The sequence below is a fragment of the Myotis brandtii genome, unplaced genomic scaffold, assembly GCF_000412655.1.
Source record: "Myotis brandtii unplaced genomic scaffold, ASM41265v1 scaffold469, whole genome shotgun sequence".
Taxonomy (NCBI): Eukaryota; Metazoa; Chordata; class Mammalia; order Chiroptera; family Vespertilionidae; genus Myotis; species Myotis brandtii.
This window is the reverse complement of record NW_005367911.1, coordinates 1,124,446-1,151,622: the sequence shown is the minus strand read 5'-3', so window position 1 is coordinate 1,151,622 and position 27,177 is coordinate 1,124,446. Positions and strand designations below refer to the sequence as shown.

General features: G+C 49.5%; 2 protein-coding genes and 1 long non-coding RNA gene across 3 annotated transcripts; 2 read left to right on the top strand and 1 right to left on the bottom strand.

Annotated features, from left to right (window-relative positions):
* The first annotated feature begins 6 nt into the window (after positions 1-6).
* On the top strand, positions 7-2,949 carry HSPB9 (heat shock protein, alpha-crystallin-related, B9). The gene has a single exon (XM_005875745.2). The coding sequence runs from the start codon at positions 1,247-1,249 to the stop codon at positions 1,727-1,729; it is 483 nt and encodes a 160-aa protein (XP_005875807.1). The 5' UTR covers positions 7-1,246; the 3' UTR covers positions 1,730-2,949.
* Positions 2,568-27,132, bottom strand: RAB5C (RAB5C, member RAS oncogene family). Its single transcript, XM_005875743.2, has 7 exons — positions 27,023-27,132; positions 7,576-7,641; positions 7,187-7,375; positions 5,510-5,661; positions 5,185-5,307; positions 3,980-4,073; positions 2,568-3,474 (listed from the first exon to the last, which is right to left on the bottom strand). The coding sequence occupies exons 3-7, from the start codon at positions 7,350-7,352 to the stop codon at positions 3,359-3,361; spliced, it is 651 nt and encodes a 216-aa protein (XP_005875805.1). The 5' UTR covers positions 7,353-7,375; positions 7,576-7,641; positions 27,023-27,132; the 3' UTR covers positions 2,568-3,358.
* LOC106727712 lies at positions 24,429-26,230 on the top strand. Its single transcript, XR_001363945.1, has 3 exons — positions 24,429-25,294; positions 26,011-26,069; positions 26,178-26,230. It is a non-coding gene; the product is annotated as an uncharacterized LOC106727712 (long non-coding RNA).
* Positions 27,133-27,177: the final 45 nt, after the last annotated feature.

Genomic DNA, 27,177 nt, shown 5'->3' with positions numbered 1-27,177 from the left:
AGCGGCGCGGCGCTCCCTGCCCTAGGGCCGCATGGGCAACGGGCGCGCAGTACGCAGGCGTCCCCGACCCAGAGCTTGATGGGAGTTGTAGTCTTCACCGCTGCTCCCTTCGCCTCCACCTTCCAGACTTTTCTATCCTGTCTCTTGGTCCCAGACAGCCAAGTGAGGCCCGAACCAGCACCCCAGATGGATTCCTCCTCACTGTTCCTCTCTCTTGAAGGCTTCCAGGGCGGTCAAGATCGCTGTCCTCTTGGGGTTCTGGTGGGGAGACTTGGGGGCTCTGCCCTCCTCCCAAGCCCCGCAGGTGAAGTGCAGGCCCGGGGACTGAGGTCGAGTTGGCTGCCCGCACATCTCCCTCCCACCCCTACCCTGTCCCTGTCCCACATGTCTCGCGAGACAGACGTCAGCTTGTCAACGGAGATTCAGCAGCAGCAGTTCTATTTCTTGACCTGTTGGGATCATTCGACTGTACCCTTTTGTGCACTTCTCTGTATGTCCGTTATACTTCCATAAAAAGGGTTTATTATAAAAGTGATGAGTACCAGAGGCACGGTCGCGGCCACGACAAGGCTGCCACGGTGGGGACGAAGTAGAGGCCGAGGAGGGCGGGAGTTTTCCCCTGTGTTTGGGAACGGCTCTCCTTCAACATCCTGGGAACCTTGAGGGCCGCATCTTAGTCGTTGTGGTCCCTGAGCCCAGCCCACACCTGCAGCACAGGAGGCCCGGGATGGATGGAGGAAGCCAGAACGATGTGTCCACCTCCCAATCTCCAGTGTGTCACAGGATTGTGCCTCGTCAAAGGCAGGACGTCCGTTCCGAAAATGGAAAATGGATTACCCTGTGTTCACACTCCAGTCTGGGAAGGGGGTGTCCCGATGGCTCGATGTCATCTCCACCCTGCGCTGATAATGGGTCCATTGGTAATGGCTCCGGCCTCCTTCATCAGATCCAGTTGGACCCTCTGACGGAGGTGGGGAGGGGCCCAAGAAAGGATCCAGGATAAAAGCAGCAGCGGGCGTGCCAGGGCGAATGACAACCTGACCGTGGAGGTAGGAAGTGCACGGCTGGCCCTGAACTCTGACTCTGCAGAAGGGAAGGGCGTCCGGCTGAACGGAGCAGAGCTGCTGAGCAGGAGCGGAGCTGGGTGGGGCGCAGGAGGACCCTCCGCTCTTGGATCCCGCCCCTGCGCGAGCGCCGAGCGCTAGACTCAGAGCCTCGTGCCCTCGGACAGCAGTTGCTCACTCGGATGCAGCGGGTCGGTAGCGGTCTCCCCCAGGGGAGCCAGGTGGCGTCCCGGTCTCCCAGCTCAGCCCGCACTGGGCAGAAGAACCAGGTGGCCACGCTGCCGGTGCAGCGGCTCGGGGACGATGTGTCAGCTGTGCGGAGCAATGTCCACGTGGCGAACGGTTTTAAGATGAAGATGGATGCCCACGGCTTCAACCCGGAGGAGCTCGTGGTGCAAGTGGACGGCCAGTGCCTGACGGTGACGGGCCAGCGGCAAAAGGAGAGCTACGGCTCAGATGGGAGCGGCTACCACATGGCGCAGAAGATGCGCCGCCAAATGCTACTACCACCGAACCTGGATCCCGCCGGCATGACCTGCTGCTTAACACCCTCGGGCCAGCTGTGTATCCGAGGCCAGTGCGGGGCGCTGCCTTCCGCTGAAGCCCAAACAGGACACTCCTCGAAACTCAAGAGTCACCGCTCTAAGGGTTCCAACTTAGCCTGACCCAATAAACAATCGCCATAGTGAGCAGCAGCCTTAGTGTCCGTGGTCTCTTCTTGGGGTTGGGGTCAGAGGTGGAGGTTTGATGAAGGTAGGGGAAGGCCAGAAAGGCCCCTCAAAGTGGTGGTGCTGGGAGAAGCTGAGAGATGGGGGGTGGGGGGTGGTCCGACTCAGCCCGGCTCTGTTTGGACCGATAGCTGGGGCTGAGAGCAGCAGCGTCAGCAGGGGGCAGCAGAGAGCCAGGAGGGCCCAAGCGTCCCCTAGTTCCAGAACCAGCAGGGGGCCTACTAGAGACCAGGGACCGGATGGCTTGGACCTGGTGTGAGGCTCTTGTCTCGGCCTTACAATCAGTCCAAAGTTCCAGGTCATTGGTGTTCCTCTTCAGGGAAGAGGGTAGAGGACCCAGTCCCTCAGTCCTGATACAGATTAACCCCAAACCCCAAAGAGCTTGTTTCTGGTGTTTCAGAGACCAACTATTTTTGTTTTCTTTTGTGTGTTTTTTGTGTGTGTATGTTGTTTTGATACTAAATATTTTCAAATCTGGACTGCACAATCACCCCAATATATTCTAGAGGTGATCAGGGAGAGGAAAATGCAGGACCCGCAACTTCAAACTTGATGAGATTCAGTTCCAGGTCACTCTTCACTCCCATGCCATTAGTACTGGTAACAGTAAGGGCCTCTTTTTCTTGGCTACCAAGACACCAGTACCCCCTCACTTGGAGTGAGGGGGCAGCTTTTGTTTAACAAGATTCAGTGGTCCATTTTATATTAACTTCAAGTAAGCTAGAGAGGATGTAGTCTGATAAATTCTGCCAGAGAAAGACAAGACAAGCAGGAGGTCAATCCATTGGCTGACTATATTGACAAGATACTGATTGGTTACATGTTGAAGAAAACATACAATACAAAATACAGAAAAAGTTGGTTCCATTCCCGCCCACTCCCCCCTTACCCACCCACCCCCAAATACTCATCATCGTGATTTGGTCAGAACAGGGCTCAGAGCCAGAGGTCAGGGTGACCAAGGATGAGGGGGATGGGGTGGGCTGTGGGCAATGGGTTCGTGGCTGTCACAATAATGCTGTGGTTTCTCTCCCAGCTGTGTGTCAGGGGTGAGGGGGGACGGCAGCCTGATGCTAGCCAGCCAGCTAAGGGAAGAGCTGTCTCTCCCCTCCCTAGCCCCTAGGGCCTGCCCCATGGCCCAGAACCAAGCACACGCCAAACAGTAAGGATATGGATGCTCTTGCTGAGCCCGATTAATCAGCAAGAGGAAAAAGGGTTACTGCTCCAACCCCTGCCTCCCCATATATAAGGGCGGGGGAAACAGGAGCATGTGGTTACGCAGGGAGAGTGGGAGAACAGCAGAAAGGGCAGGTAGTGGGAAGAGATCATATATATTAAAAAAGTGACTTAAGACTTAAAATTGAATTAGTATTTTTACAGAAAGGTGCAGGTGGAATAACTCACTCCGGCCTATGAACAAAATTATATGGAGAAATCATGGTGGACCCTCTCCCCCTGCCCCCTCCCCCCATGGTGGCCCGAGTAGTTAAGTGCGATTGGTTAGAGTGGATTCCAGTCAGGTTGTTCAGGCGGAGGAGGTGGGGGCGGTGGGCAGGCAAGGGGGGCTCAGTTGCTGCAGCACTGGCTCCGGCTGGCGGGGTTGTTCTCCTGGAGGTCCACACCTCGGTTCCGGCCCGGAGCACCAGCTGCATTCTGGGGCTCATTCTTGGGGAGCTTCTTAGCTGTTTGGGAGAGAAGGAAAAATGTGTTTGTGGGGGTCCTCTAACACTGTCTCCCAAGTCCACTTGAGCAGAATCCGGCATATTGAGGGTTTCACTTCTATGTGTCAGGTACATGCTGAGTGTTCCAGGAAACTGAGGCAAAGAGAGGTTAAGTGACTTGCTTAAGACCAGAGTTCTAAGTGGAAGAGCTAGAACTTGAATCAAGCAGGTTGACTTCAGAGCTAAATGGGCTAAAAAATCCTAAGTAGTGGGTAGTATAGTGATACCGGGTTTCAGGTGGGTGGTAAGCTTAACAGTAAGGAAGTGAAATGTTGAGACTTTAGTCCAAGTTTTAGAAACTTCTGGGATGAACTACCTATATCTGAGTTATATGAAAAAGAAAAAGATTTTATCAGAATATTGAAAATAGCAGAAGATCTGTCGGTGAAGGGACTCCACAGACATACTAGAGAACAGCAGCCCAGTGCTATAACTCAATGAGAGAAGGAGAGGAGAGGCACCTTACCTATTGCCATGAAAATTTCATTCACGTTCATTGCTGTCTTTGCTGATGTCTCCATGAACAGCAAACTGTTGTCGTCTGCATAGGCTTGTGCTTCCTGATTTGGATGGAGGTGAGAAAGTGGGCGGGAGGAAAATGTTGAGGATGTTGAGTTGGCAGGGGCTGGGGCCCAGAATAAAAAATCTTCCCTGGTTACAGTGCCTTGTACACAATAGAGACAATGCAGGGGTTTTCAGGCCTGTAGCCTTCCACTTGGGGTTCCTCTGAGACATGGGCACCATACACCCTGTTCCCCACTTCAGATACAGCACCTCTCAGCTCACAAACATAGGCCGATGTTTTACCAGGTGTCCCTCTGCCCATTCTACCTTCTCGCTCTTTAAAATCACTAGGCTAGGAAATACTTCTAGAAAGTTACCCTACAAATACAGTTGCACATTTGAACAAAAACAAAGAAGTATGGCCCAGCCGGCGTGGCTCAGTGGTTGAGCGTCCACCCATGAATCAGGAGGTCACGGTTCGATTCCCAGTCAGGGCACATGCCTGGGTTGCGGGCTCGATCCCCAGTGCAGGAGGCAGCCAATGATTCTCTCTCATCATTGATGTTTCCATCTCCCCCTTTCCCTTCCTCTCTGAAATCAATAAAAATACATTAAAAAAACCACAAAGCACAGAAGTATGTACATATTGACAGCATTGTTTCCAGTCTTTTGCTATTACAAACAACCTTAAGTTTGGGACTGGTAAAAAAATTAAATATACAGTATGTAAAACACATCCCCATCTATGTAAAAAGGGATTTACACACATTGTGCATATTTCTGGAAAGACCAGAAACTGAGGAACTTGGGGGAAGGGAGACTGAGTTTCTAGGTTAGAGACTTAAATTTAGTTCTATATACCTTCTTGTACTATTTAAATTTTACTATGTGCATGAATTACGTGAAAAAAGTATTTCTTTTACAGTAAATTTCACTTAAAAGTTTACAGAAAAATAAGCAGAAACTTTAGCTATCCATATGCACACATACCCTACTGCCAAGAAACAAGGAGAGGCAATTCCTTTCAGCCCAGGCTCGAGTCACAGAGGACAGCAGATAAAAGCGCCCCGGCTGCCTCCCAATGTCACCCTTCCTGAAACCCGAGTAGCCTGGGGAAAGCCATGCAGCTGGCTTACTCCTCCCCCGTGTCCTGTCCATCCCCCACACCTGGAATTCCACGGCTCTCTTGTTGGCCAGGTCTGCCTTGTTACCCGCCAGGGCGATGACGATGTTGGGACTGGCCTGCCTCTGTAACTCCTTCACCCAGTTCTTGGCCCGTGCAAACGTATCCTGGGGAAACAGGGCCGGAATGTCAAAGGGACAGAGGAGGCGTTCTGCCCAGGCCACGCACTAGAGAAGCTCCGGATGGCAGAGCCAGGTGTCTACAAGGTCACCAGCCTGAAGACTCTGGCGAGACACCCCAAACCACCGAGGAAATCTGCCCAGACCCCGTCCAGAAACAAGGATCGAGAAGTAAGGGAAAAATCTTTACTGTGTTGGTGATGTCATAGACCACGATGGCAGCCTGGGCCCCCCGATAGTACATGGGGGCAAGGCTGTGATACCGCTCCTGTCCAGCTGTGTCCCAGATCTCAAACTTGACTGTTGTGTCGTCCAAGCAGACAGTCTGTGTGAGGAAGGCCGCTGTAAGAGGGAAGGTGGTGTTACCAGGCAAGGAGGAGCTGGGAAGCCATCCCCACATATCTCACTGTTGCATCCGGGGTTCTGGCACTCAGAAGCCTTCTGCTGAGCTGGGCACAGAAAAGCAGCCTGCGAGGACAGGCGGAGTTTGTCTTTTCGTACATGTGCCGAGGGGGCTGCAGAATGTACAGGCTTTAGAGACCACACTGGGCAAGGGCAGGAGAAGGAAAGCCTGCTTGCACCTCGCCATTTCAGGAGCGCTCTCTGAAGAGGAATACAGGGGGCAGGAGACGAGAAGCCCAGGGGAAACCGGACTCTAAGCTCAGCAGGGTGGGCCAGGCCCACCCGCCTCCTTCCTCCTCCTCCCTCCCCTCAGAGAGAACAGTCCAGCTGGAAACCTCCCGAGTCCCTGTTTGCTCCAGCCCAGGGGTGTCACTGGCCTTCTGTTTCCTGAGGACACTTACACACTTAGCTGTGCTGGGGACGCCTGAAAGTACACGCTGTTCCCCTGCCCGGAGGAGGCTGGGTGGCCAGCTTCCTAACCGCCCTGCCACCCAGGTGCACTGGGCTAGCCACAACCCCCAGCTCTGACCCTGACCCACTCTTGATTGACCACCGTGTGGCTTGACCTTCAGGTAACACCTGACCCTATCTTTGTCCTGAGGAGGCAGGGGAACATGCAGCATTTGTGTATATGCTTCAAGGGGAAGTCCCAGAGCTGGGACAGGCAGGTGGGAGTCCCCTTGGCCCCGGGACCCAACAGAGGATCCCAGAGGACTCTGTTTTCTTAAAGCCTGCTCTCCTGTCTGCCTCCCCGCCCCCGACTCTCTGAAGACACGGGGCATCACCCCACTTCCCCTCTCCGGCTCCTGACTCGAGTGCTGAGGAGGCAGCAGAAGACTGCTGACACGGCCCATTTTGTTTCCAGCTGCCTAGAAACCTCCTACCAACCAAGAGGGTAGAGAAAAGATGACTCAAGCCCAAGGTCGGCCCTGGCCTCTCAAGGTTTGTACTGGCTACAAGGCAAGAGGCTGAGTTCAGACCTTTACAACCTAAGTGCTGACCACTGGGAAATCAAAGAGGCTCTTCACTCAAGAAAGAGTAAAGGTCAGCTTCAGAAATGCCAGCCACTCACCAGGCCATTTCCCCATTTTGGAAAGTGGGAGAGGCCAGGGCAGATGCACGGCCTGGCAAAGTAAGAAGAACCCACAAGAATCCAGACTCAGCCTCTCCCTTCCCAGAGGCTGGGTCTGTGGAAGGGTCTTCGCCAAAGCCACACAAATAATAAAGAGGCAGAACCAGGAGAGGAAGTCAGTTTTGACTCCCAGCTAATTCTCACTAGAAGCTTCTTGGGACTTTGGCATGGAGACCAGCTGTTGGAATTTGTTTCGGGACCCAGATGAGGAAAGGTGCTGCCCCCTCCACCAGGTGTGTTTAGTCTCTCTGGGCAGGCAGCTTCCTTCTCCTCAAGGCCAAGGCGTCTCTTTGGCCCTCCTGCGGCCACCCCTGCTCCCTTGCGTCCACTCACCTCCAATTGTGCTCTCCTGGTACTCGTGGAATTGTCCCTTGACAAAGCGGAGGACAAGGCTGGATTTGCCTACTGCAGACTCCCCCAGCAGGACCAGCTTAAATTGACAGATCTTGTTCCCAGCAGCTGGTCCATTGGGTCGTGCTGCACCTCCCCGACCCGCCATGGCCCGTCCTGCTGTAGCGGTACCAGTGAGCGTGAGGGCAGGGGCCGGTGCTAAGCAAAGAGGCACTTAGTGGGAAGGGGGGCCTCCAACTGCAAGGGAGAAACCAGAAATACTAGGTTAGTCCAGAGACTACTGTGCAGTGAGCCCTTCTTAAATCACAGGTCTCTCCCTCTGCCCTCCCTGCTGACCTGGCTTCCGCCCCCAGAAGTTGCTGTAGCGGTACCAGTGAGCGTGAGGGCAGGGGCCGGTGCTAAGCAAAGAGGCACTTAGTGGGAAGGGGGGCCTCCAACTGCAAGGGAGAAACCAGAAATACTAGGTTAGTCCAGAGACTACTGTGCAGTGAGCCCTTCTTAAATCACAGGTCTCTCCCTCTGTCCTCCCTGCTGACCTGGCTTCCGCCCCCAGAAGTTAGGAGAAGAGCCCTGACCAGGCTGTACCACACATGTATTTGCTCTACAACCATCTGAGTGGTAAAGAGAAAAGTGGTCTCATGCTTCTTTAGGCTCATGCTTCTGAGCAAACACACTGACTTCCCTATCCCAAATGTGTCCATTCACATACAGATAGACACACACAGGAGAAGAATGGGCACGTGTCAGCCTGGTGACAGTGGAATCGACACACTCTTTGGTACCAAAAAAAACCACCCAGGAAGACATTAGGATCTAGGTCAGTGATGGCGAACCTATGACACGCGTGTCAGGTGACACGCGAACTCATTTTTTTGGTTGATTTTTCTTTGTTAAATGGCATTTAAATATATAAAATAAATATCAAAAATATAAGTCTTTGTTTTACTATGGTTGCAAATATCAAAAAATTTCTATATGTGACACGGCACCAGAGTTAAGTTAGGGTTTTTCAAAATGCTGACAAGTGGAGCTCAAAAGGTTCGCCATCACTGATCTAGGTCAACAAACAATGAACTTGTAGTCTGGTAGCTAAAATCACAGCCCACCTCTGTGCAAAGCCAGAGGGAAGCCAAGCAGGGCACGGGGAGTCCCGGGAGAAAGTTCCTCAACCTTGTGGGCCCTCAGGGACCAGGGCCTGGCCGAGTGCAAGTTATTAAAATAGTCATTCTGTCCTGCCATCTTCAGAAGGACTGACCAACTTTCTCGGTCTAAGGCTGGACTGTGCACTGGAATCCAAGTCTCATCCTGAGCCTCTTCCCACAGTTCTCTCACTTTTATGGGCCAGAGTTTCACACACATTAAAAAACCAAACACACACCAAAGCCAGAGCTCTGCTGGCGGTCAGAACGGCTGCCAAACTTCTCTTTTAAATAGAGACCTCAGTTCCATTCTCTACCGGCAGAGAAAAAGGGTGACGCAGAGGAAGAACAAGGGGGAGTTGTGGGAGGGCGGAGACAAACACGGGACACCAAGACCTGCACCCCCAGCAGCTGGTGTTCCAGCAAGGACATCTTAGTCACTCGGTCTGTGATAGCTTTGGAGGTGTAAGCTTTCTTTTTTTAAGTTTTGGAACGGCAAAGGATGAGGAGCCTATCTTCAGAAGCCTCTAGAAGAGGTACATTAAAAGCTATCAGAACATACACAGTGCTTTACAAAGAAGTGCTGTGAGTAGATATCATGTCCTGAACACTGCACACAGAATCTGAACTCAAGTTGCAAAGGAAAGATTTGGATGAATGGAGTGTATGCAGGAGGGGTCTCTGGAACAGGATCCCACGGAAGCCCTGCCCTGCCCCCTGAGCAAGGGGAGTACATTCCCGTGCAGTCAGGGTAGGACGGGGTGTACACGAGCAGGGGGGTGTTTGTAGGAAGCAGTGGTCTGCACGGTGTGAGAAGCTGACAGCAAAGGGCTTGCTTTGTGCAACCTCAAATCGTTTTTCACGTCCAAGTTCTCCCAGCAACGTGTTTAAAAAGTTAGCGTCAGGAAGAATGATTCACTAACCAGGAACAAGGGCTTCCCTTCTGGGCAGCACCAAAGGAAAAGAGGCCTGAAATGCGGCCACCTCTTTCCCAAGAGGACAAGGAAGGGAGAACGAAGGGTGGAGGGAGGGAATCTCAATTAGGGACAAGAAGTGCCAGTTTTGAGATATTTTATAGTTTAAGGTGCCTTCTCTTCTCGCTCCCATCAATGGTTTTGCAAGACTCTCTGGCCCTTGAGACAGAGTTGTGCTTCTGGCTTCTCTGAGATGCCTTCCTCACGATGCCTATGTACATACTGGGAATTCAAAGAGTGCTTACCAAATGAAATAGTTCTCAGAGACAGCTAACATTTACTGAGCACTTGCACAACCATTGTCTACTTCAGATGAACAGGTGTTAAATGCCCTGCTCAAGGCACCCAGCATACATGACAGAGCCTCGTCCACAAACCTAGTTTGCCTGCACGCTCATTTGCCTCCCTGCCATTCTCCCTGCTAGGAAGACAGATGGAGACAATGCCCACCATTCTCCCTGCTGGGAAGAAAGGTGGAGACAATGCCCCCCTCGTGTTGGGTTTTGGGGGGGCTGGGTGAATGAGACACGCTTCTGGTGGCAGCAGCTTTGCTGGCCCTGCAGGGTCTGGCTCCAGCAATCACGGTGATCCTCCCTCCCCTGAGTACTCCCAACAGAGGGAGGAGCCACTCAGGGCCACAGCAACAGAGGGAAACCACGATGGAATTACAAGTTGGTTATTACCATGAATTCACGTGACAGAATCTTGGCCAACCAGCAGTGTGGCTGGGGCACTAGAGAAGGAGGTATGAACGAGTGGGGGAGGGAACCAGATAATGAAGTCTCTGATTCCAAAAATCAACAAAACAAAACCCCACAGCAGTTGGGACCCTGGCTACCAGCACCTACAAGAAAAATAGAGATAATATCTAAGTTTTGTCCCTGTCCAACCAGTGGGTTTCCAAATCTGCCCACACAGAATCTGATTTTTTTTAAAATGCTTGCAGTATTTTTTAAAATTTTTTTTATTGATTTCAGAGAGGAAGGGAGAGGGAAAGAGAGATAGAAACATCAATGATGAGAGAAAATCATTGATTGGCTGCCTCCTGCACGCCCCACACTAGGGACCAAGCCCACAACTCTGGCATGCGCCCTTGACCAGAACTGAACCTGGGACCCTTCCGTCTGTAGGCTGATGCTCTATCCACTGAGCCAAACCAGCGAGGGCAGAATCTGATTTTTTAACAAGTCAGAAGGACAGGCAAGTAACGCTTATGCAATGGTTCTCAACTCTGTCTGCACATCAAAATCACATGTGCAGCCAGCCCCTGGAGGTTCCGGTGAAGGTTTGGAGGCTTGCCCGGTATCTGTATGTTTTAAAGTGCTACAGGTGCTCCGCCTGGCACGAACTGGCTGGTGATATGTTCTGCCTGGATGCTGGTCCTGCCGTCCAGGCCACAGACACCTCAGTAGGCACACCCAGCACTTTTTATGGCCTGCTGCCTCGTGGTTTTCCTGGCCCCACTTGGTGATCACATGAACAGAGTCGGAGAACCTTGCCAGACGAGAAAGCATGGAGGCGGCTGATTTTGCCATGAAGGACACATCCAGACAGGGGGCGTCTAAGACAGGAGAGGGCCACACCCAGAGCCCCGGGAAGCTGTATGCCCTCCCCTCCAGAGCAGGTGAATTCCTGCATGGATCTGGACTGCCGCCTAGGGGAGGGAATCTCACTGTGGGAATCCTTCCTCCTGAACCAGTGGCAAGAATCATCCACGGGTGCCATCAGCTGATGGAATTATAACCAAAAATGGCACAGTAAATGTCTTCCTTCAGACAAAAGTCAGATTCTCTTTAAGAGATCAAGTTGTGGCTAAAGTTTCTTATAAGATACAGAATGGGCCAAAGATATTTTAAAAAAACAAAACAGTTTATTCAACACCAAGAAAAATACATGAGTAGGATAAATTTCCTCCTGAATATTTTCTTTCTTTTTTTGTTAATCTTCACATGAAGATATTTTCCCATTGATTTTTTTTTTTTTTAAGTGGAAGGGAAGGGGAGAGAAACATCTATGTGAGGGAGAAACATAGATTGGTTGCCTCCCGCACACAGTTGAGCCTGCAACCCAGGTTCATGCCCTTGACTGGAATCGAACCCGGGACCCTTCAGTCCATGGGCCATGCTCTATCCACTGAGACAAACTGGCTAGGGCACTCATGGATATTTTCATGAAGCTGCTGAAATGGGTACAGCTTTGGACCCATGACAAAGATGCTCTTTGCCGTGCCCTGCTTTCCCCACCCTCCCAACCAGAACCATGGTTTGTTTAGAGGCCACAGATAACGAACACTATCCCAACCTCACTTCTTCACAGGGAATGAGGATGAATGCAAGCACTAAGGGGTCTGCTACACCTTTTAACACGATGCATATGAAAGGGCAGAAGGGACCCAATTTTCTAAACACTCTGGCCCTGTGAACAGTCATAATGGGCAGATGCCCAGCCAGTTCTGGGGCCACGGGTGGGAGAGAAAGAGAAAGGAAAAGCAGGACACTACTCTTCCTTGCTTTGGGTTCCTCTGCTCTGGATACTACAGGTTAGTGGGTCTCAAACTTTTTTCATCAGAATCGCCCTGGGCATTAAGAAAGTAACCCTGGCCCTGACCGGTTTGGCTCAGTGATAGAGCGTCAGCCTGCGGACTGAGGGGTCCCGGGCTCGATTCCGGTCAAGGGCCTGTACCTTGGTTGCGGGCACATCCCCAGTGGGAGGTGTGCAGGAGGCAGCTGATCGATGTTTCTTTCTCATCGATGTTTCAAACTCTCTATCCCTCTCCCTTCCTCTCTGTAAAAAATCAATAAAATATTTTTTTTTTTTAAAAAAGAAAGTAACCCTGACCATCGGAATCAGAATCTCTAGAGGTGGAGTCTCTTCTCTAGCCCATGAAGTCACCCACTTCATACTTTGTGTCCTTCCTGGTGAAAGGGTGAGCAATTCCCGCTGAGGGGTGTCTCTCACGCTTCCTGTTTGCTTCAGCGACTTCCTCTAGCTGACAGTCCCAGCACAGCTTGGATGGTGAGCTGATTAGGAAAACCAATCAGACGCTGTTGACCAGAGGCTGGGTTGGAGCCTCACTCACTCAAGGTTAGCTGGAAAGGGGCGTAGGGGCGGGCAATGAGAGCCAAGTGACCTTGCCCAGCCTGCCCTGGAGGCGGCTCTGGCCAGTGACTCTTCAGCTGCACTTTACTCTGGAAAAACGCATTCCTGAATACTTAACAACACAAGCACTGGGCTAGAGAAGATGATAAGCAGAAGCAACTTGTTAGCTAAAGAGAAGGAAACACGGGACACAGGAGGAGAGGTGCTTCGCTTCAAAGGCGGAGGTGGAAGACATGTAAAAGCTCAGGTCAGCTGGGGGATGATTTACCCACAGCTCTTCCTCAAAGGAGAGAATCACCACACCGCCACAGGACCAGAGGGCAGACCCACAGCAGGACTACCCAGGCCTCTAGCTGGCTGCAGACCCCGAGGAAAGAAGAATCTGAAGCAACACAACCCCTGAGCCACATGAAGTATCCACTCGCTATTCCTCAGCACAACTAGCAGGTTAGGACTTGGGAGACTGAACCGGGTTTGGTTAAAGCCTGGCTCTACCGTTTATTAGCCAAGTGACCTTGGCCAAATCAGACGAGCAACTGCTGTCAGCTTTAGTCTCTTCTCTATAAAATGGTATCACCAATCACACAGGGTTGTTGGGAAGGTTAAATGAAACAGCGCATAGCATTACACAGCATAGTACTGGGCTGAAGGTAAGGTTCCAACGAGGGGCAGGTTTATTACACTAGGAAGCTAACTAGTTTTGATTCACTAAAAAAGGTCCTTGAAGACCTAATCTTCCTCTTCCCACGACAGAGGAGGAGATAAGGTGAGGCCAGGTGAGCTGCTTAGGGTCACAGCCAGATGGTGGCAGAGCCCAAGCTCAGGACTCTTAACTACCCATCAGACATAGAAAACCCAAGAATATTACTAATACCATTCCACCCACTAAGAGGAATGGGGGCTGCCACCTTCTATGTACGCTTTAATAAAATGTGTCCTTTAAATATGAAAAAAATGAGGGTTTTTCCATAGGACCTATGTCCCCCCTGGAAAGTATAACAGAGGAAGCTTGGCCCTGGAAGTCAGGTTGAGATTTAAGAGGCACTCTGATGGGGTGTATCAAGCCAGGGCTGGGGCTCCTCATCCTTCCAGGAAGTAGGGGGCTTAGGGAAAATGGCAGCAGGAGAGGAAGGGGTGCTGTCCTTACACAGCCACAGCAAGACGACTCTCTTTCCAGGGGGAAGGGAAGTAAATCATTCCAGAGGGGACTCTGAGTGAGCTGGGTGCCATACCACAGGGAAGGCCCTTGAATCTTCTCCCAGCCTCCCAGTTCTCTTAACTGGGATCGGTTTCCTCTCACTCCCCTCCCAATGATAAGACTCTTCTGAGACTGAGTGCATGAACTTGCACTAATAACACATCAAAGCCCCCGGTGGAGTCCACAGAGCTCTAGCTGAGGCACCAATGCCTGCAAAAGGGACCAGCATGCAGGAACACCAGGAAGCTTAAATCCTGCATACCCATGACCAAGTGGTCCTTCACCACAATGTCCAGGCTGAACCTAGAGCTCTGCCAGGAGTCAGCCAGGACAGAGCACAGCTGCTTCTGCAGCCCTTTCCTTGGTGCGGGAAGGCCCGATGGGCCACTCAGGACTGATGCTAAGCTGGGTTAGGTGAAGGCGTCTTGAGGTACTGATCCCCAGCTTCCGGATGCCCTGCCCCAGCAAGAACACCAGGAAATCGTTCCCTGAGCTCCAAGCTGCTTTCTCAGCTCTCGACAACAGATGGGTTCCCCGGGGAGGCTGAGAGAAGCAGAGTCAGCACTAACTTCAAGCCAAGGATGGAAACCTCCAACCCCTGTTCCCTCTCCTCCTGCACCCACAGGGAGGAAGACTGCTGGGAGGGACATCTCCACGTGGTTGCTGACACAGCTTGGTCAGTGTGCTCTACCCGTACTGTCCACAGAAGGTCCCCAGGATTCATGGGCTGCTCTAGGACTCTCTCACTGGTCCTGGTGGACAACAGAGGAGCCAGGCATCTGGGTAACAGATTAGGGAGGAAGGCCAGTCAGACAGGGGACAGCCTGCAGTTGTCCCAGCAAGGCTTGTCCTGCCTACTGAGTGTAAGAGGCACCAGGGCCCTAGGCCCTAATAATGATATTCCCAAGAGATTATTCTCCCTAAGAGGTCCTGGTCTCTGACTCGGCACAGCTCAGTCAGCAAGGCTGTGGCAAATTTTCTGGTTCCAACTAGGGCAGCTCTATGACACCTCAAGCAAAAGCTCAATTTGAAATGTGGCATTTTCTGCAGCACAAATCAACACACACGTCCAGCTACAGGGCATGGAGAGGATGGAACTGAGGCTGTGCGATGTCTCACACCCGCCCCCGCCCCCCGACTCTTCACCTGCCAGTGCCAAGTGAAATGCTAAGAAGAGAGCCAGCAAAGGCACAGGTTCTTCCCTGGCCCCAACCTATACCTGCCATGGTCCCAGGATGGAGCACAAGCTATGTGAAAGCCAGTCAGATAGACGTAGGATCCCTGCTGATTCACAAGCCTCACAACCATCCTGTATTTGTTTTACTCATGAAGTTACTATTTAATCAGGACAGTTCTAACTGGACTCTCATCAATGCAGGGTCCACCTTCCCCTGTCTCGGGAGGAACTCGTAGGGGCCAGGAGTACCAGCCGGGACAGCTATTACTTCTGCTGCTGCCCCAGGCTCTGAAAGACTCCAAGAACCTCTGCTGAGGATCAGTGTCATCAGCAGCACCTGCTCATCCAGCCACTCATACCAACAACTGCAACAGACGCCTCTCATAAACCTTTCCTGTCTTTACAAAAAACAAAAATTACAAGAAAACCAATTTACTTCACTGCCCTCTTTGTTTTGCCCTCAGCTCCTACACAGACAGCAGAAGACAGAGGTTGTGTTTGAGAGGAGAGCAGAGAAGAGAAGTGGGTATTAGGTACCAGCAAACCAAATTCCTCTTGCTCAGCTACCACACACACTGTGGTCAGAGGCTGCCCAAACGACAAATGAGGCCAAAGTTCCCAGTGTGAAATCTGAGGGACAATGGCTGCTCTCAGGAGCCAGGGCGTCAAAGAACAATATTTTAGGCCAACTTTTTCTTTCTTAACTTTTGCTGAACAAAATGTAGAATGGTGCCAGGTGAAGAAATCAGGCAATGAATGGGTCTGAACAAGTTTCAATGAATGAATCACATTCTACTTCCATGGCCCCAAATTTTCAAAAGACTATCCTGAGTGGAGGGGCTGGAGAACTTGGGAGGTTTGGGAGTAAGAAGGTGAGAGAAATTAAGGACATTGTTGCAGATGAAAAGGGTCACAAAACAAAATTCTTGAAGGCTGGACTATGTGGGTTTCTTTTGTTTTAACAGCACACATAACATCAAGCCTGACACACAGTAGGTGCTCATAAATGTGATGAAACGTCCTGGCCGGTGTGACTCAGTTGGTTGGAGCATCATCCTGAACACCAGAAGTTGGTAGGTTTGATTCCTAGTTAGGGCACATGCCCAGGTTTTGGTTTCCCTGGTTCGAGTGGAATATCATAGGCTGCCTCAAGCACGCCCCCTATTTGGGATCAAGCCTGCAACCCGGCATGTGCCCTGACGGGAAATCATGAGAATAAAACCTGCTACCCTCTGGTGTACCAGACGATGCTCCAAACGGAGCCATACAGGCCTGGGTCATCGATATTTCTTTCTCTCTCTCTCTACCTTCCTCTCTCTAAAATCAATTAAAAAAATAATACCCCTCCTTTAAAATAAATAAATAAATTAATTAATTAATTAAAAAAAAGTGATGAAGTGAGCCTGAAATATAGGCCTGGTTAGGTTTGGCAAGTAAATGGGGCAGTTGAAAGCTTAAATATATACCCATCTGCCAGATGGTTCAGATCCCCAAAGAGAACCACCGCCCAGCAGAGGAGCTACAGCCCAGCAAAGGAGATACCTCACTATCCCAGATAGGTTCCTTCTGCACACGGGTGAAGAGCACAAGTGCTGGAGTCAGACAAACTGCAAGTCCTGGAGCCACCTTGTGACCCTGTGTTGTGTCGCTGAATCCATTTCCTCACACGCGCAATGGAGAGAATAGTATCCATCTCCCAGGGCTGTTGGGAGGAGGATGCACGGAAGACTCTTAGCAAAGGGCCTGGCTCAGAGCAAGCATTCAGTGAATGTTCAAAGGGCAGGGACGCCCCTGCCCCTCCAAGTCCCTATGAAAGAAGTGGATCCTTCAATCGAAACCTTCAGGTACTATTCACGAATTCCTTTTGTTTCCAGTTTCCCTGGACTCCATTCTTCAGTGTCCCTCATTTGGAGAGAATTCTGAATTGGACAACTGCTATGGTCTGAATGTTTGTGTCCACCTAAAATCCACGTTGAAATCCTAATCCCCAAGTGATGGTATTGAGAGGTGGTGCCTTTGGGAGATAAGGCCATGAGGGTAGAGACTCTCATGATTGGGATTAGTGCCCTTTTAAAGGAGGCTCCAGAGAGCTTCCTTGACCCTTGCATCATGTGAGGACACAGTGAGAAGTCGGCAGTCTGCAACCAGAAGAGGGCCTTCATCAGAACCTGACCATGCTGGCACCCTGATCTTGGACTTCCAGTTGCCAGAACTGGGAGAAATAAATTTCCTTGTTTATAAGCCACCTAGTCTGTAGGATTTTGGTATAGCAGCCCTAACAGTCTAAAACACCTTTCACCAGTGTCCTAGAAAAAAGACCAGATCACACCTAACATCCTGTGTCCTGTCAACAACCCTAACCTTGTATTCTCTGAAGACGGGCTTCCGAAGCCACAAAAATGGAGGGAGAGACGACACCATCCAAAAAAAATCAGCGTTGAGTTGAAACCCCAACCATGCAAACTATAGCCCCTTAAAACAAGTGCCCCACAAAACAAAGCATCTTAAAGCCCAAGTGCCCTCCCTTTCATCTCAAAGCCTCATTCAGGAAAGGGAAGAAGTAGTTCAGTTGTGGAGATAGGGAGGGGACAGGACTAGGACAGCTGACAAAGAAACCAGGGTTCCTTTTAAAAACCAGCTGAAAATACTAGAGGTTTGGAAATTGGTGTCATTAATCACCAGTCTTCTGAGTAACTCAAAGAGCGATTTGATGACTAGGAAAGAAGCCAGGGTTAGAGAGGCCACCCACGCCCTCCCCTGTGCCTGGGTGCTCCTGACAGAGCCCTCTGAAGGGGACAGACATGGAGCTATGAATAGAAGGCAAGAGATATGTAAACCAACTCCAGTCAAGATTCCAAGTTAGTGTTTCCAGTAGGACTCAAGTTGCACACCTTCAGAGGGATGACAGTACAATAGAAGGATTTAAGCTAGTCAATGATTCAGGATTACAGCTCACCGTGACAGCCTGCCTCGAGCCTGCCTAGAGCCATACGCCCTGCACAAACCCTCCCAAAGGGATGGTCCATTTTTGAATGGCAGGGAAAGAATGCCAGCCCAGACTTACATGGACTCTCTTATGAGACCCAGAGTCCTGGAAGGTTTGGCTGGAGAACTTAGTGCCTGAAATAGAGAACGATTATTACCTCATCATCCCAACTGGATAGTAGACTCCAGAGTAAACACCAAATCTGGCCATTTCTGGATCAAAGCGTTAGGCAGGGGTATGAGAAGTATGAATGGGTGAGCAGAGAAGCAATAGACTGCTGTTGGGATCAACTCCCAGGATTCTCACACAGTGGATTTCTTTTTTATTTTAATCCTCAACAGAGGATATGTTTTTTTATTGACTTTAGAGAGAGAGGAATTGGAGTAAAGTCTGGGCTCAGAAATATGTTAATATCAGAATTGTTTTTGTGTAGTCATTGCTGATTGCTACTTCTGTAAATTTCTGATGGTAAAGTCTCTTACATTTGCAAAAAAGGAGGGAGAGAGAGAGAGAGAGAGAGAGAGAGGGAAATAGTGCTGTAAGAGAGAAATATTGATCAGTTGCCTCCTATACGCACTCCAACCAGGAATGGAACCCGCAACCTTTTGGTGTACGGGAGAATGCTCCAACCGAGCCACCCGACCAGGGCGCACATAGTGGACTTCCCAGGTGCAGCTCCCCACCTTACCCAGCACTGGAGGCTTCAGGGACTGTGACTAACCATCAAGAGGAGAAACAACTTGAATCCACCCACATAACTCCATGTTAACATATCTAGAGGAAATGTTTGCTTAAAAGGCAGTGGCCTCAGAGAGACAGCTAATTCTAAGACTGGGGCAGGAAATATACAAGGTGAGCCTGGAGCATCATCTCATAGTGCTGAAAAGTAAGGAAGTGCTCAAAAAATGAAAACCAAAAGCCGTCACTATGAAAGGGGTTAGTCAAAGAGACCTGAAAGACTTCCCAATGATCAAAGCTGGGACAACTTGAGCAATAAAATAAAGTAGTATTGGATTATAAACCCAAGTGTATAATAAATATCCATGAGTCCATACTGATGTAAATAACTGGATAAACAAACGGGGAGAACAGACAAACCTCTTGTGTACAAGAATTCCAAATAATCCATGTAAATACTCTGCCCTTAAGGAGAGGAGCATAACTCACCACTCGTCAACTGTGGGCTACACAGAGTGACTTCCATCCAAAGAGGACAGTAAGAAAGGGGGAGGAGAGACAGCAACTTTGCAGTGAGACAACTTGCCAAGCACCACTTCAGCCAGGTGACTAAGGCTGACATTCAGTGATAAAGCATGTTGATTGTATTTAGCCTTGACAGGACGTGATTAGAATGGCACTTTACCTGTGGTCTTCCTCCCAAAAAACTCATAGTCATAACCCAATGTAATCGTGAGAAAACTATCAGATACCTGACTAGTACTCCTCAAAACTGTCGAGGTCATAAAAAACAAGGAAAATCACCCTGGCCGGTGTGGCTCAGTTGGCTGGACCTCCCGTGCACCAAAAGGCTGCTGGTTCAATTCCAGGTCAGGGTACAGGCCCAGGTTGTGGGCTCGATCCTTGGTGCAGGGCATGCAAGAGGCAGCTCATTGATGAAGTTGCGCTCTCACATTGATGTTTCTCTCTCTCTCCCCCTCTCACTTCCTCTGTCTCTAAAAATCAATACAAATATTAAAACAAAAACAATAAGTCTAAGAAACTGTCACAGCCAAGAGGAAACTAAGGAGATATGACAGTTAAATGTCATGAATCCTGGACAGAAAAAGGACATCAGATAAAAACTAAGGAAATCTGAATAAAGTATGGACTTTAACTAATAATGTATCAACATTGGTTCATCAGTTGTGACAAATGTACAATACTAATGTAAGATGTTAATAATAGTGGAAATTGGACATAGGAGTTTATGAGAAGACTGCATTACCTTCATAATTTTTCTGAAAGTATTCTGAAATTAAACTATTATTCATTAAAAAAAAAAAAAAAAAAGGCAGCCCTGGCCAGGTGGCTCAGTTGGTTTGAGTTGGAGTGTCATCCTGTATACCAAAAGGTTGCAGGATTGATTCTCAGTCAGGGCACATACCTAGGTTGGGGCATGTACAGGAGGCAACCAATCGATGTTTCTCTTTCACAATGATGTTTTTCTCTCCCTTCCCTTCTCTCTAAAATCAATAAAAACATATCCTCAGGTGAGGATTAACAACAAAAAAAAAGAGGCAGCAGCTCATCTTGTGACAAAAAAAGATGCAAAGACTCTAGTTACCATAAACTCATGTTCATAAAGATGAGTTAATTTTATAGGGAGCTAGGCTGAGGGGTAAGTAGATAGGTTTGGTGGGAGCCCTGGCAATAGTCAAGGTGAGCAGCCCAGCCAGCATGGCTCAGTAGTTGAGCATCTACCTATAAACAAGGAGGTCACAGTTCTATTCCTGGTCAGGAATAGAACATGCCCGAGTTGCAGGATCAATCCCCAGTAGGGGGCATGCAGGTGGCAGCGAATCAGTGATTCTCTCTCATCATTAAAGTTTCTATCTCTCTCTCCTTCTCCCTTCCTCTCTGAAATCAATCAATATATATAAATATATCTTATATAATAAAGAGGTAATATGCTAATTGACCATCACGCACTCACAAAGATGGTGGCACCCAGTCCCCAGCCCCGCCAGAGTCCCCCAGTCCCCTCAGCCCCGCTGGCAGTGAATTTTCATGCGACCACTACCTTTTTAAAAAATCCTTACCCAAGGATATGATTATTTCTTTTAAATCATCTGTTCTCAGGGAGCAGGCCTAAGCCAGCAGGTGGGCATCCCCCAAGGGCCCCAGACTGTGAGAGGGTGCAGGTTGGGCTGAGCCCCCCCATGTGCATGAATTTTCTAGTATATCTACATATAGATACACACACACATACACACACACACACATATGGTCTAGGTGAGCAGAGAATAATACCCAAATCCTGCAGGTACATAGCAGGGGAGTTTAAAGGCCACATTGGTAGGTTATAGCTGCTGGTGCCACTTTCTTAAGTCCAACCTCTCAAGAATGAGCCTTATGCAGATGTGTAAAGTAGCACCCACAGACCAGAGTTAAATTCACTTCCACTGACCCTTGCTCAGTCCTGGCCCGGGGTCACTGCTGCCTCACCACACGCAGCTGCAGAAGCACATGCTGTAGAAGTTAGTCCAGAGGACTGTGGACAGCCAAAGCCATGCCAGCCTTCTCCTGTGAAGCCTTTCATGGCAATGGAGGTATGGAAAGCCCCGCTTTCTGGAATTTAGTTTGTGACCTGTCCCCGCCTCCTCCCCATCTCCTCGATCATCTACACCTAACACTCATCCTATTTACCTGTTTGCTCTTCTACCTGTGAGCCACTTTCTGGTGGAAGGCCTGAAAAAACGGCACGGGCTTTGGGATCAGATGGATGAGTGTGAATTCCAGGTCGCCACATCTAAGACGTGTGAACTTAGGAAGTGTGTTAAGTGAAATGGGTAGGCATTTGCTTCAGGGGCAGATGGGAATGTCTGCCCTTAAACAGCCACAGTGGGAGTTACAATGCTGAGCACCTTGGCAGGACTGAACACACTGATAAAAACATGACATGATCAGTGCCCCTACAGGGCTCCACACAGGACAGGAGGTAGACAAGGTGCAACTGGAGGAAAGCAAAGGGAGGAAGAAAGCCCTTAGCCTAGCTCAGGGAGGGAAGGCTTCATGGAGGAAGTGACATTCTAACTGAACATTGAGAAAGGAGGGAGGTGGGGCTCCCAGGCAGGTGAAGTGGAGAAGAGCCTTCCAGGCAAAGGGAAGAACACACAGAAGTGGGGCAAGGAGGGGCTGAGCTGCACAGGAATTCCAGCACAGACTTTTGGTTCTGTCCGCTGCTCTGCCACTTACTGTGGAGTTCCCCACGATAACATGGGGATTAAACGCAGTACCTTTCTCCTGGGGCTATTGTGAAGACCAAAGGAGTCAATACATGGGAATGGCTCTGGAGTGTCTGGCACATCCTATATAATAAAACCCTAATATGCAAATTGTCCCCTCAACAAGGAGTTTGACCAGGGGGTAGGGCCGGGTGGCCAACCGCCCACAGCCCTGCCCCAGCTGGCAGCGGCGGCGGTGGCAGCAGCAGGCAGCAGGCAGCCGGGGGAAGGGAGGCCCCGTCCGGCAGCTGGCAGCCACTAGGGACCCTACCTGTGCACGAATTTCATGCACTGGGCCTCTAGTATGAAATAAAGCTCAAACAGGTTAGCTTTTACTTGATTGTTGTTTCCATATACAGGAGGAGATGGGGACATTCACTCTGAAAATGAATCTCTTATTATAGCAGGCTATTAATGCAGAGGACACCCTAAGAAATATTCTAATTCTCCTCTGCCAAGGCTCTTCAAGGCACTCTTACCTGGATTTGGGGACATCCTAATTTACAAATCCTATTGGAAGCAGTCCTTCTCAAATGGCCTCAACAAATGTAACCCAGACTCAAGTTAGGGGGGAAAATGCCAAACTCTAGGAATCTGGGAATTGAATCCAAAGAAGTCTGCTGTAACCAAAATATTGTCCTCAAGTTTCCTGTTTTAGCTATATTCATGCAAACTTTGCATTCCAATTTATAATAGATCCAGGACTGTTTTAATATGGAAATGTTTAAAACTGAGTAAGATTGGTCCTGGCTGGGTAGCTCACTTAGTTAGAGCAGCATCCCGCTACGCCAAGGTTGGGGTTCGATCCCTGGTCAGGGCACATACAAATATCAACCAATGAATGCATAAATAAGTGGAACAACAAACTGATGTTTCTCTCTCTCTCCCAAATTAATAAATAAACAAAACAAAAAACTGAGTAAGACTGAAGTGCCTACAAGATGCAAGACCTCATCTGGTCTATGGCTCTGAGTATCCACAGCACATGACCCCAGCAGGATCCGAGAACCCCAGTGGGAGAAACATAAGCATGGTCTTAGTTAACACTGTATTCGGTAAAACGGAAATACAACCCACAGCAGTTCTGTTTAATATCTATGAAACAAGAAAATATGTGAAACCGTCCAGCAAAGGATTAGCATCACAGCGATACTTGTGAAAAATGTTGAATCAGAATCATAGGGATGAATTATCATGTACCTTCAAAATCCCATGGACCTGTCCTGGCTGGTATGGCTCAGTTGGTTAGAGTGTTGTCCCATGCACTGAAGGATCACAGGTCTGATTCCCGGTCAGAGCACTTACCCAGGTTGCAGCTTTGGTCCCAGTCAGGGCTCCTTCTACAGGCAACCAATTGATGTTTCTCTCTCACATCAATGTTTCTCTCTCTCCCTCTCCTTTCCTCTCTCTCTGGGATCCATGAAAAAACATATCCTGGGGTGAGGATTAAAAAAACAACAACCCCGTGGACCCACAAATTTGTTATTTTGTTGAGTATCTATTCTGTGCCAGGGACTGGACTAGCTCCTTTACCTCTTGTTTCTGATTCTGCAAGATATTTTGTATCCCCATTACACTAGAAGAAACAGAGGCTCAGCAAAGTCAAGTAATAAGCCCAAGGCCCTGCAACTGGTAAGTGGGGGAGTCCAGATGGAACTGAAGTAGTTTGCCTTGGAACATACAATTCCAAGGTCTGACTACTCTAAAGCTCTCGTGCCTTTCACCCCATCACACTACCTCTCTGTTTACAGGGCAAGGGTTAGAAGAAGAAAGTTCTTTCTAAGAAGTACTTGCCTGTTGAGGCTGAATTAAATTTATGTAAACATTGTTCTCTTTCCATGTAAATTCTAGTGAAAAGAGCTCTTGGTGGAGAGCTACATTCTTCCCACTTACAAGCAGTAAGCAGCACCAAAGGGGAGTCAGGGGGCTAAGCAGAAGCCAGCTCTGCTGGTTCCCCGTGCCCTTAACTCTGTCTAGAGCAGTGGCTCCCCACCCTTTTTTGGCCTTGCCCCACCTAAGCATCTCTAAAATCCTGATGCCCCTGCCCTGTGACATATAATTATTTTTAAAAAAATATATATTTTATTGATTTTTTACAGAGAGGAAGGGAGAGGGATAGAGAGTTAGAAACATCGATGAGAGAGAAGCATCGATCAGCTGCCTCCTGCACACCCCCCACTGGGGATGTGCCTGCAACCAAGGTACGTGCCCTTGACCGGAATTGAACCTGGGACCCTTCAGTCCGCAGGCCGACGCTCCATCCAGTGAGCCAAACCAGCTGGGGCTAATTCTTATTATTCAGAAAGTGAACTCCTACCCATGTGGCAGAAGCCTAAAAGGCCATTAATGTGCTCTAAGCAAGTTTCCAAAGAACATGGCACCCATGAAAGAGAAAAATAAAAGAACAAAAGGACAGCTGAAGTACTGAGGAAGAAATCACTAAGAAATTGTTAAAAAAAATAATAATATGAAGTGATATGAAAAAATAGCAAATAAAGTTTCAAAACATATAAGAGAACTGAAATGCATAAATATGTCACAATATATATTTATATACTGTATATGAGGCCCCTAGAACCATAAAAAATGCAAAAAATTCACTGTTACTAACTCATTCTCGAATTGCCCCCCTTAAAAACTCAAATTGCCCCCCTGTGGGACGTGTGCCCCACATTGGGAACCACTGGTCTAGAGGGATCCCCGGGTCCACTCCCTTTTACTTTCATTTCCTAGCCATCATGACTTTCAGGTTCCTACAAAATTAATGGCATGCAGATATCAGCAAACTCTTGGCCCATACAGAGTAGGGACAAAGGAGTCATAGCTGCCATGGTCTCCACAGGCAGAAGAAAAGGTGGTCAAGAATGAGGCTAGGAGGGTAGGGTAGGAGAGAGGACAAAAACCAGAAGCAGAGGATCCCAATGATTCGGAATGCTAAAGGGTCTGTATTTGGGCCACTGGCTGTTCGCTTTGCATGTTCATTCCTTTAACAAACAGACCAAAGGAGGGCCCACTATTAGGGAAGTCTAGGCACATTGAATCCCAAATCCCAAGTCCCGGCTCTACCACTTTCCAATTGTATGTTCCAAGGGAAACTACTTCAATTCCTTCGGTGGCATCTCTGAGGTGAAGGTACAAATCCCACTATCTCCCAGGACTCTTAATGAGGAACATGTGTGAAAAGAACTTTGCAACTTGAAAAGAACTTCTGAAAATTAGTTGTTACCACCCTTCTGTAGTATAAAGGCAGAAAAAGGCTTACTAGTGGTAAGAGGCAAGAGGGGAGAGGAAGGGCATCACAGAGGAGGGGCTTTTACCCCACACAGAGCCCTCTCTTTCTGCCAAGCAGTGTCAGATCTCTTGAGATGTCTGGATGCCAGAAGTGGCTGCCTAACCACCCGGAGCACTGGTGCTTTCCTTGTCTCTCCGAAAGGGACAGCGTCTCCTTCAAAAGCCGACTACAGAATCGGAGCTGGGAGAGCATGTCCCGACAACGAAGGTCCCCTCGGAAGCCTGGTCAGCTTCATCCTGAGACTCCCCGAGTTCCAGAAGCCACAGCCTCCTACTAAGGAGGTAAGTTTGGTCAGCAGGCCTGGTGAGCAGTCAGGCCTCCCTGGCTCTGCCCTCAGAGGCACAGGCTAACCAGGTTAAGAGAAACTAGGTTGCCTGCAGAAGTCTCCAGTGACCCTCCAAAGAAGCCCAGACGGATAGAGAGCCTGTGATCTGACTGTTGATCCTAATAAGGAAGGTGCTTCTATTGTCCAATGAAAAATGAAATAAGTGCATCCAAGGTCTAGCTCAAAAGTTTGTAGGAATCAGACACTGGTGACAGTCCAGAAGCAGTCACAAAGATCTCAAGGCAAAAAAAAAAGAAAGCAACTAGCCCTTGTAAGTAGCATCCAAGGGCAGTAAAGATAGCCTGGAACACTGAAGAAATTCCCAAAGATAGCGTGGCCTTCCCTCCCTTCCTTCGCTGTAGATAGCCAGGGTCAGCCATGGCCTCAAAGAGTCAGGCTGCTCTCATTAAGGTACAGTCTCTGGCCTGTACTTTGGTCACATAACAAAGAACCTCCCAGCTAGATCTGAGGCAGCAGCCATTTCACACACCTAAGTCCCAAGCAATAGAAAAGGATCAGATGTCAGCATGGGCTGTCTCTTGGAAAGGCTGGGGGAATCAGCACTTTCTGGCATGTATGGATGTTCTTCGGGCTAAAAAATTAGCACATTAAGAACCCAAAGGTGCCACTGTGATCTCCATTTATTCTTCTGTAATCTACAATTTGTTCAAGCCCAGAAAGGACTGGAGATATCTGGAACTAGAAGTGGCATCTACCTGTTGATAAGGGAGGTATGTGTGTGTTTGGGGGCGTGAGGGGAGGTTTCAAAGAGATAGCCCAGGACCCTTGAATTCCAGGCTCTTCATTTTTTTGTCTTTTTTTTTTCCTCCTCCCTAAAGACCAGCAGACAGCAGTCCCAGGAGGAGCAGTCCCTCTGAAGCAGCTTGAAAACCACTCACGTGCTCTGGAAGGACAGTCCTGAGCCTGGAGCAAGGAGGGAGGAGGAGAGCAGTGAGAAGATAATGAATGGGCAGATCCACCCTGAGCTGTAGCCAGAATTGAGCAAACCTCAGCTAAAATTTTAAGAGGCAGGAAGGGAGATACACTCATTGGATAACACAACTAGAGAACAACATAAGTAGCAGGCAGGGCTGGGGTCGAGGGGGCAAGACTAGAAGACAGCTCATTCCTGCTTGAACTCTGCTGAGATCCTGGTTGGCGCTCTGGCTCGAGGAAAGAGAGGAAGTAAGGAGTTGTGCGAGCCTGTGCGGTGTGACGGTCTCACCCAGGACCCCCCAACCCCCCACCCTTCCAGGAAATTGACACAAAATCCCCCCAGGGTTGGAGAGACAACTGTTTTTGTGGGAAGGGGGAGAGGAAAACGGCGACAGACAGCACTCCTCACCACGTCTAAAAGAGAAGGGAGACAGGTCCCTTCACACCTGGCAAAGATTCCTCCAATTCTGGGAGCAGAGGGAGCGGAACTTAGGGTCTCTCCCTCCCACACCTGGACTGGACAGGCCAGAGGGGAGCCAGGAGAGTTTCCCAAGGCGCACGAAAGGCAGGTAAGGGAAGGAAAGAAGAGCTCCCTTCTTGGCCTGATGCCTGGGGAACTCCTTAAGAGGGGGCTACGGGTCGGGGGAGGGGTCAGTCTCCCTCTAAGCCGGAATGGGCGGGAGGAAGAGCTACCCCGAAGACATCTCAACGCGAGTGGGACACTGGGTCCCGGGACGGGGACACTCACGGCGGCTTTGGGGCGGCGGCGTTACTTGGGGCCAGGGCTCGGACCGGCTCCACTCTTCTCCCCCCGGCGGAGTCTCCGGCCTCCACTTCCGCCTTTCAGCGGCTCCGGATCCGGATCTCCATCTCCGACCCGCCCCTCAATACTTCAGGTGACTG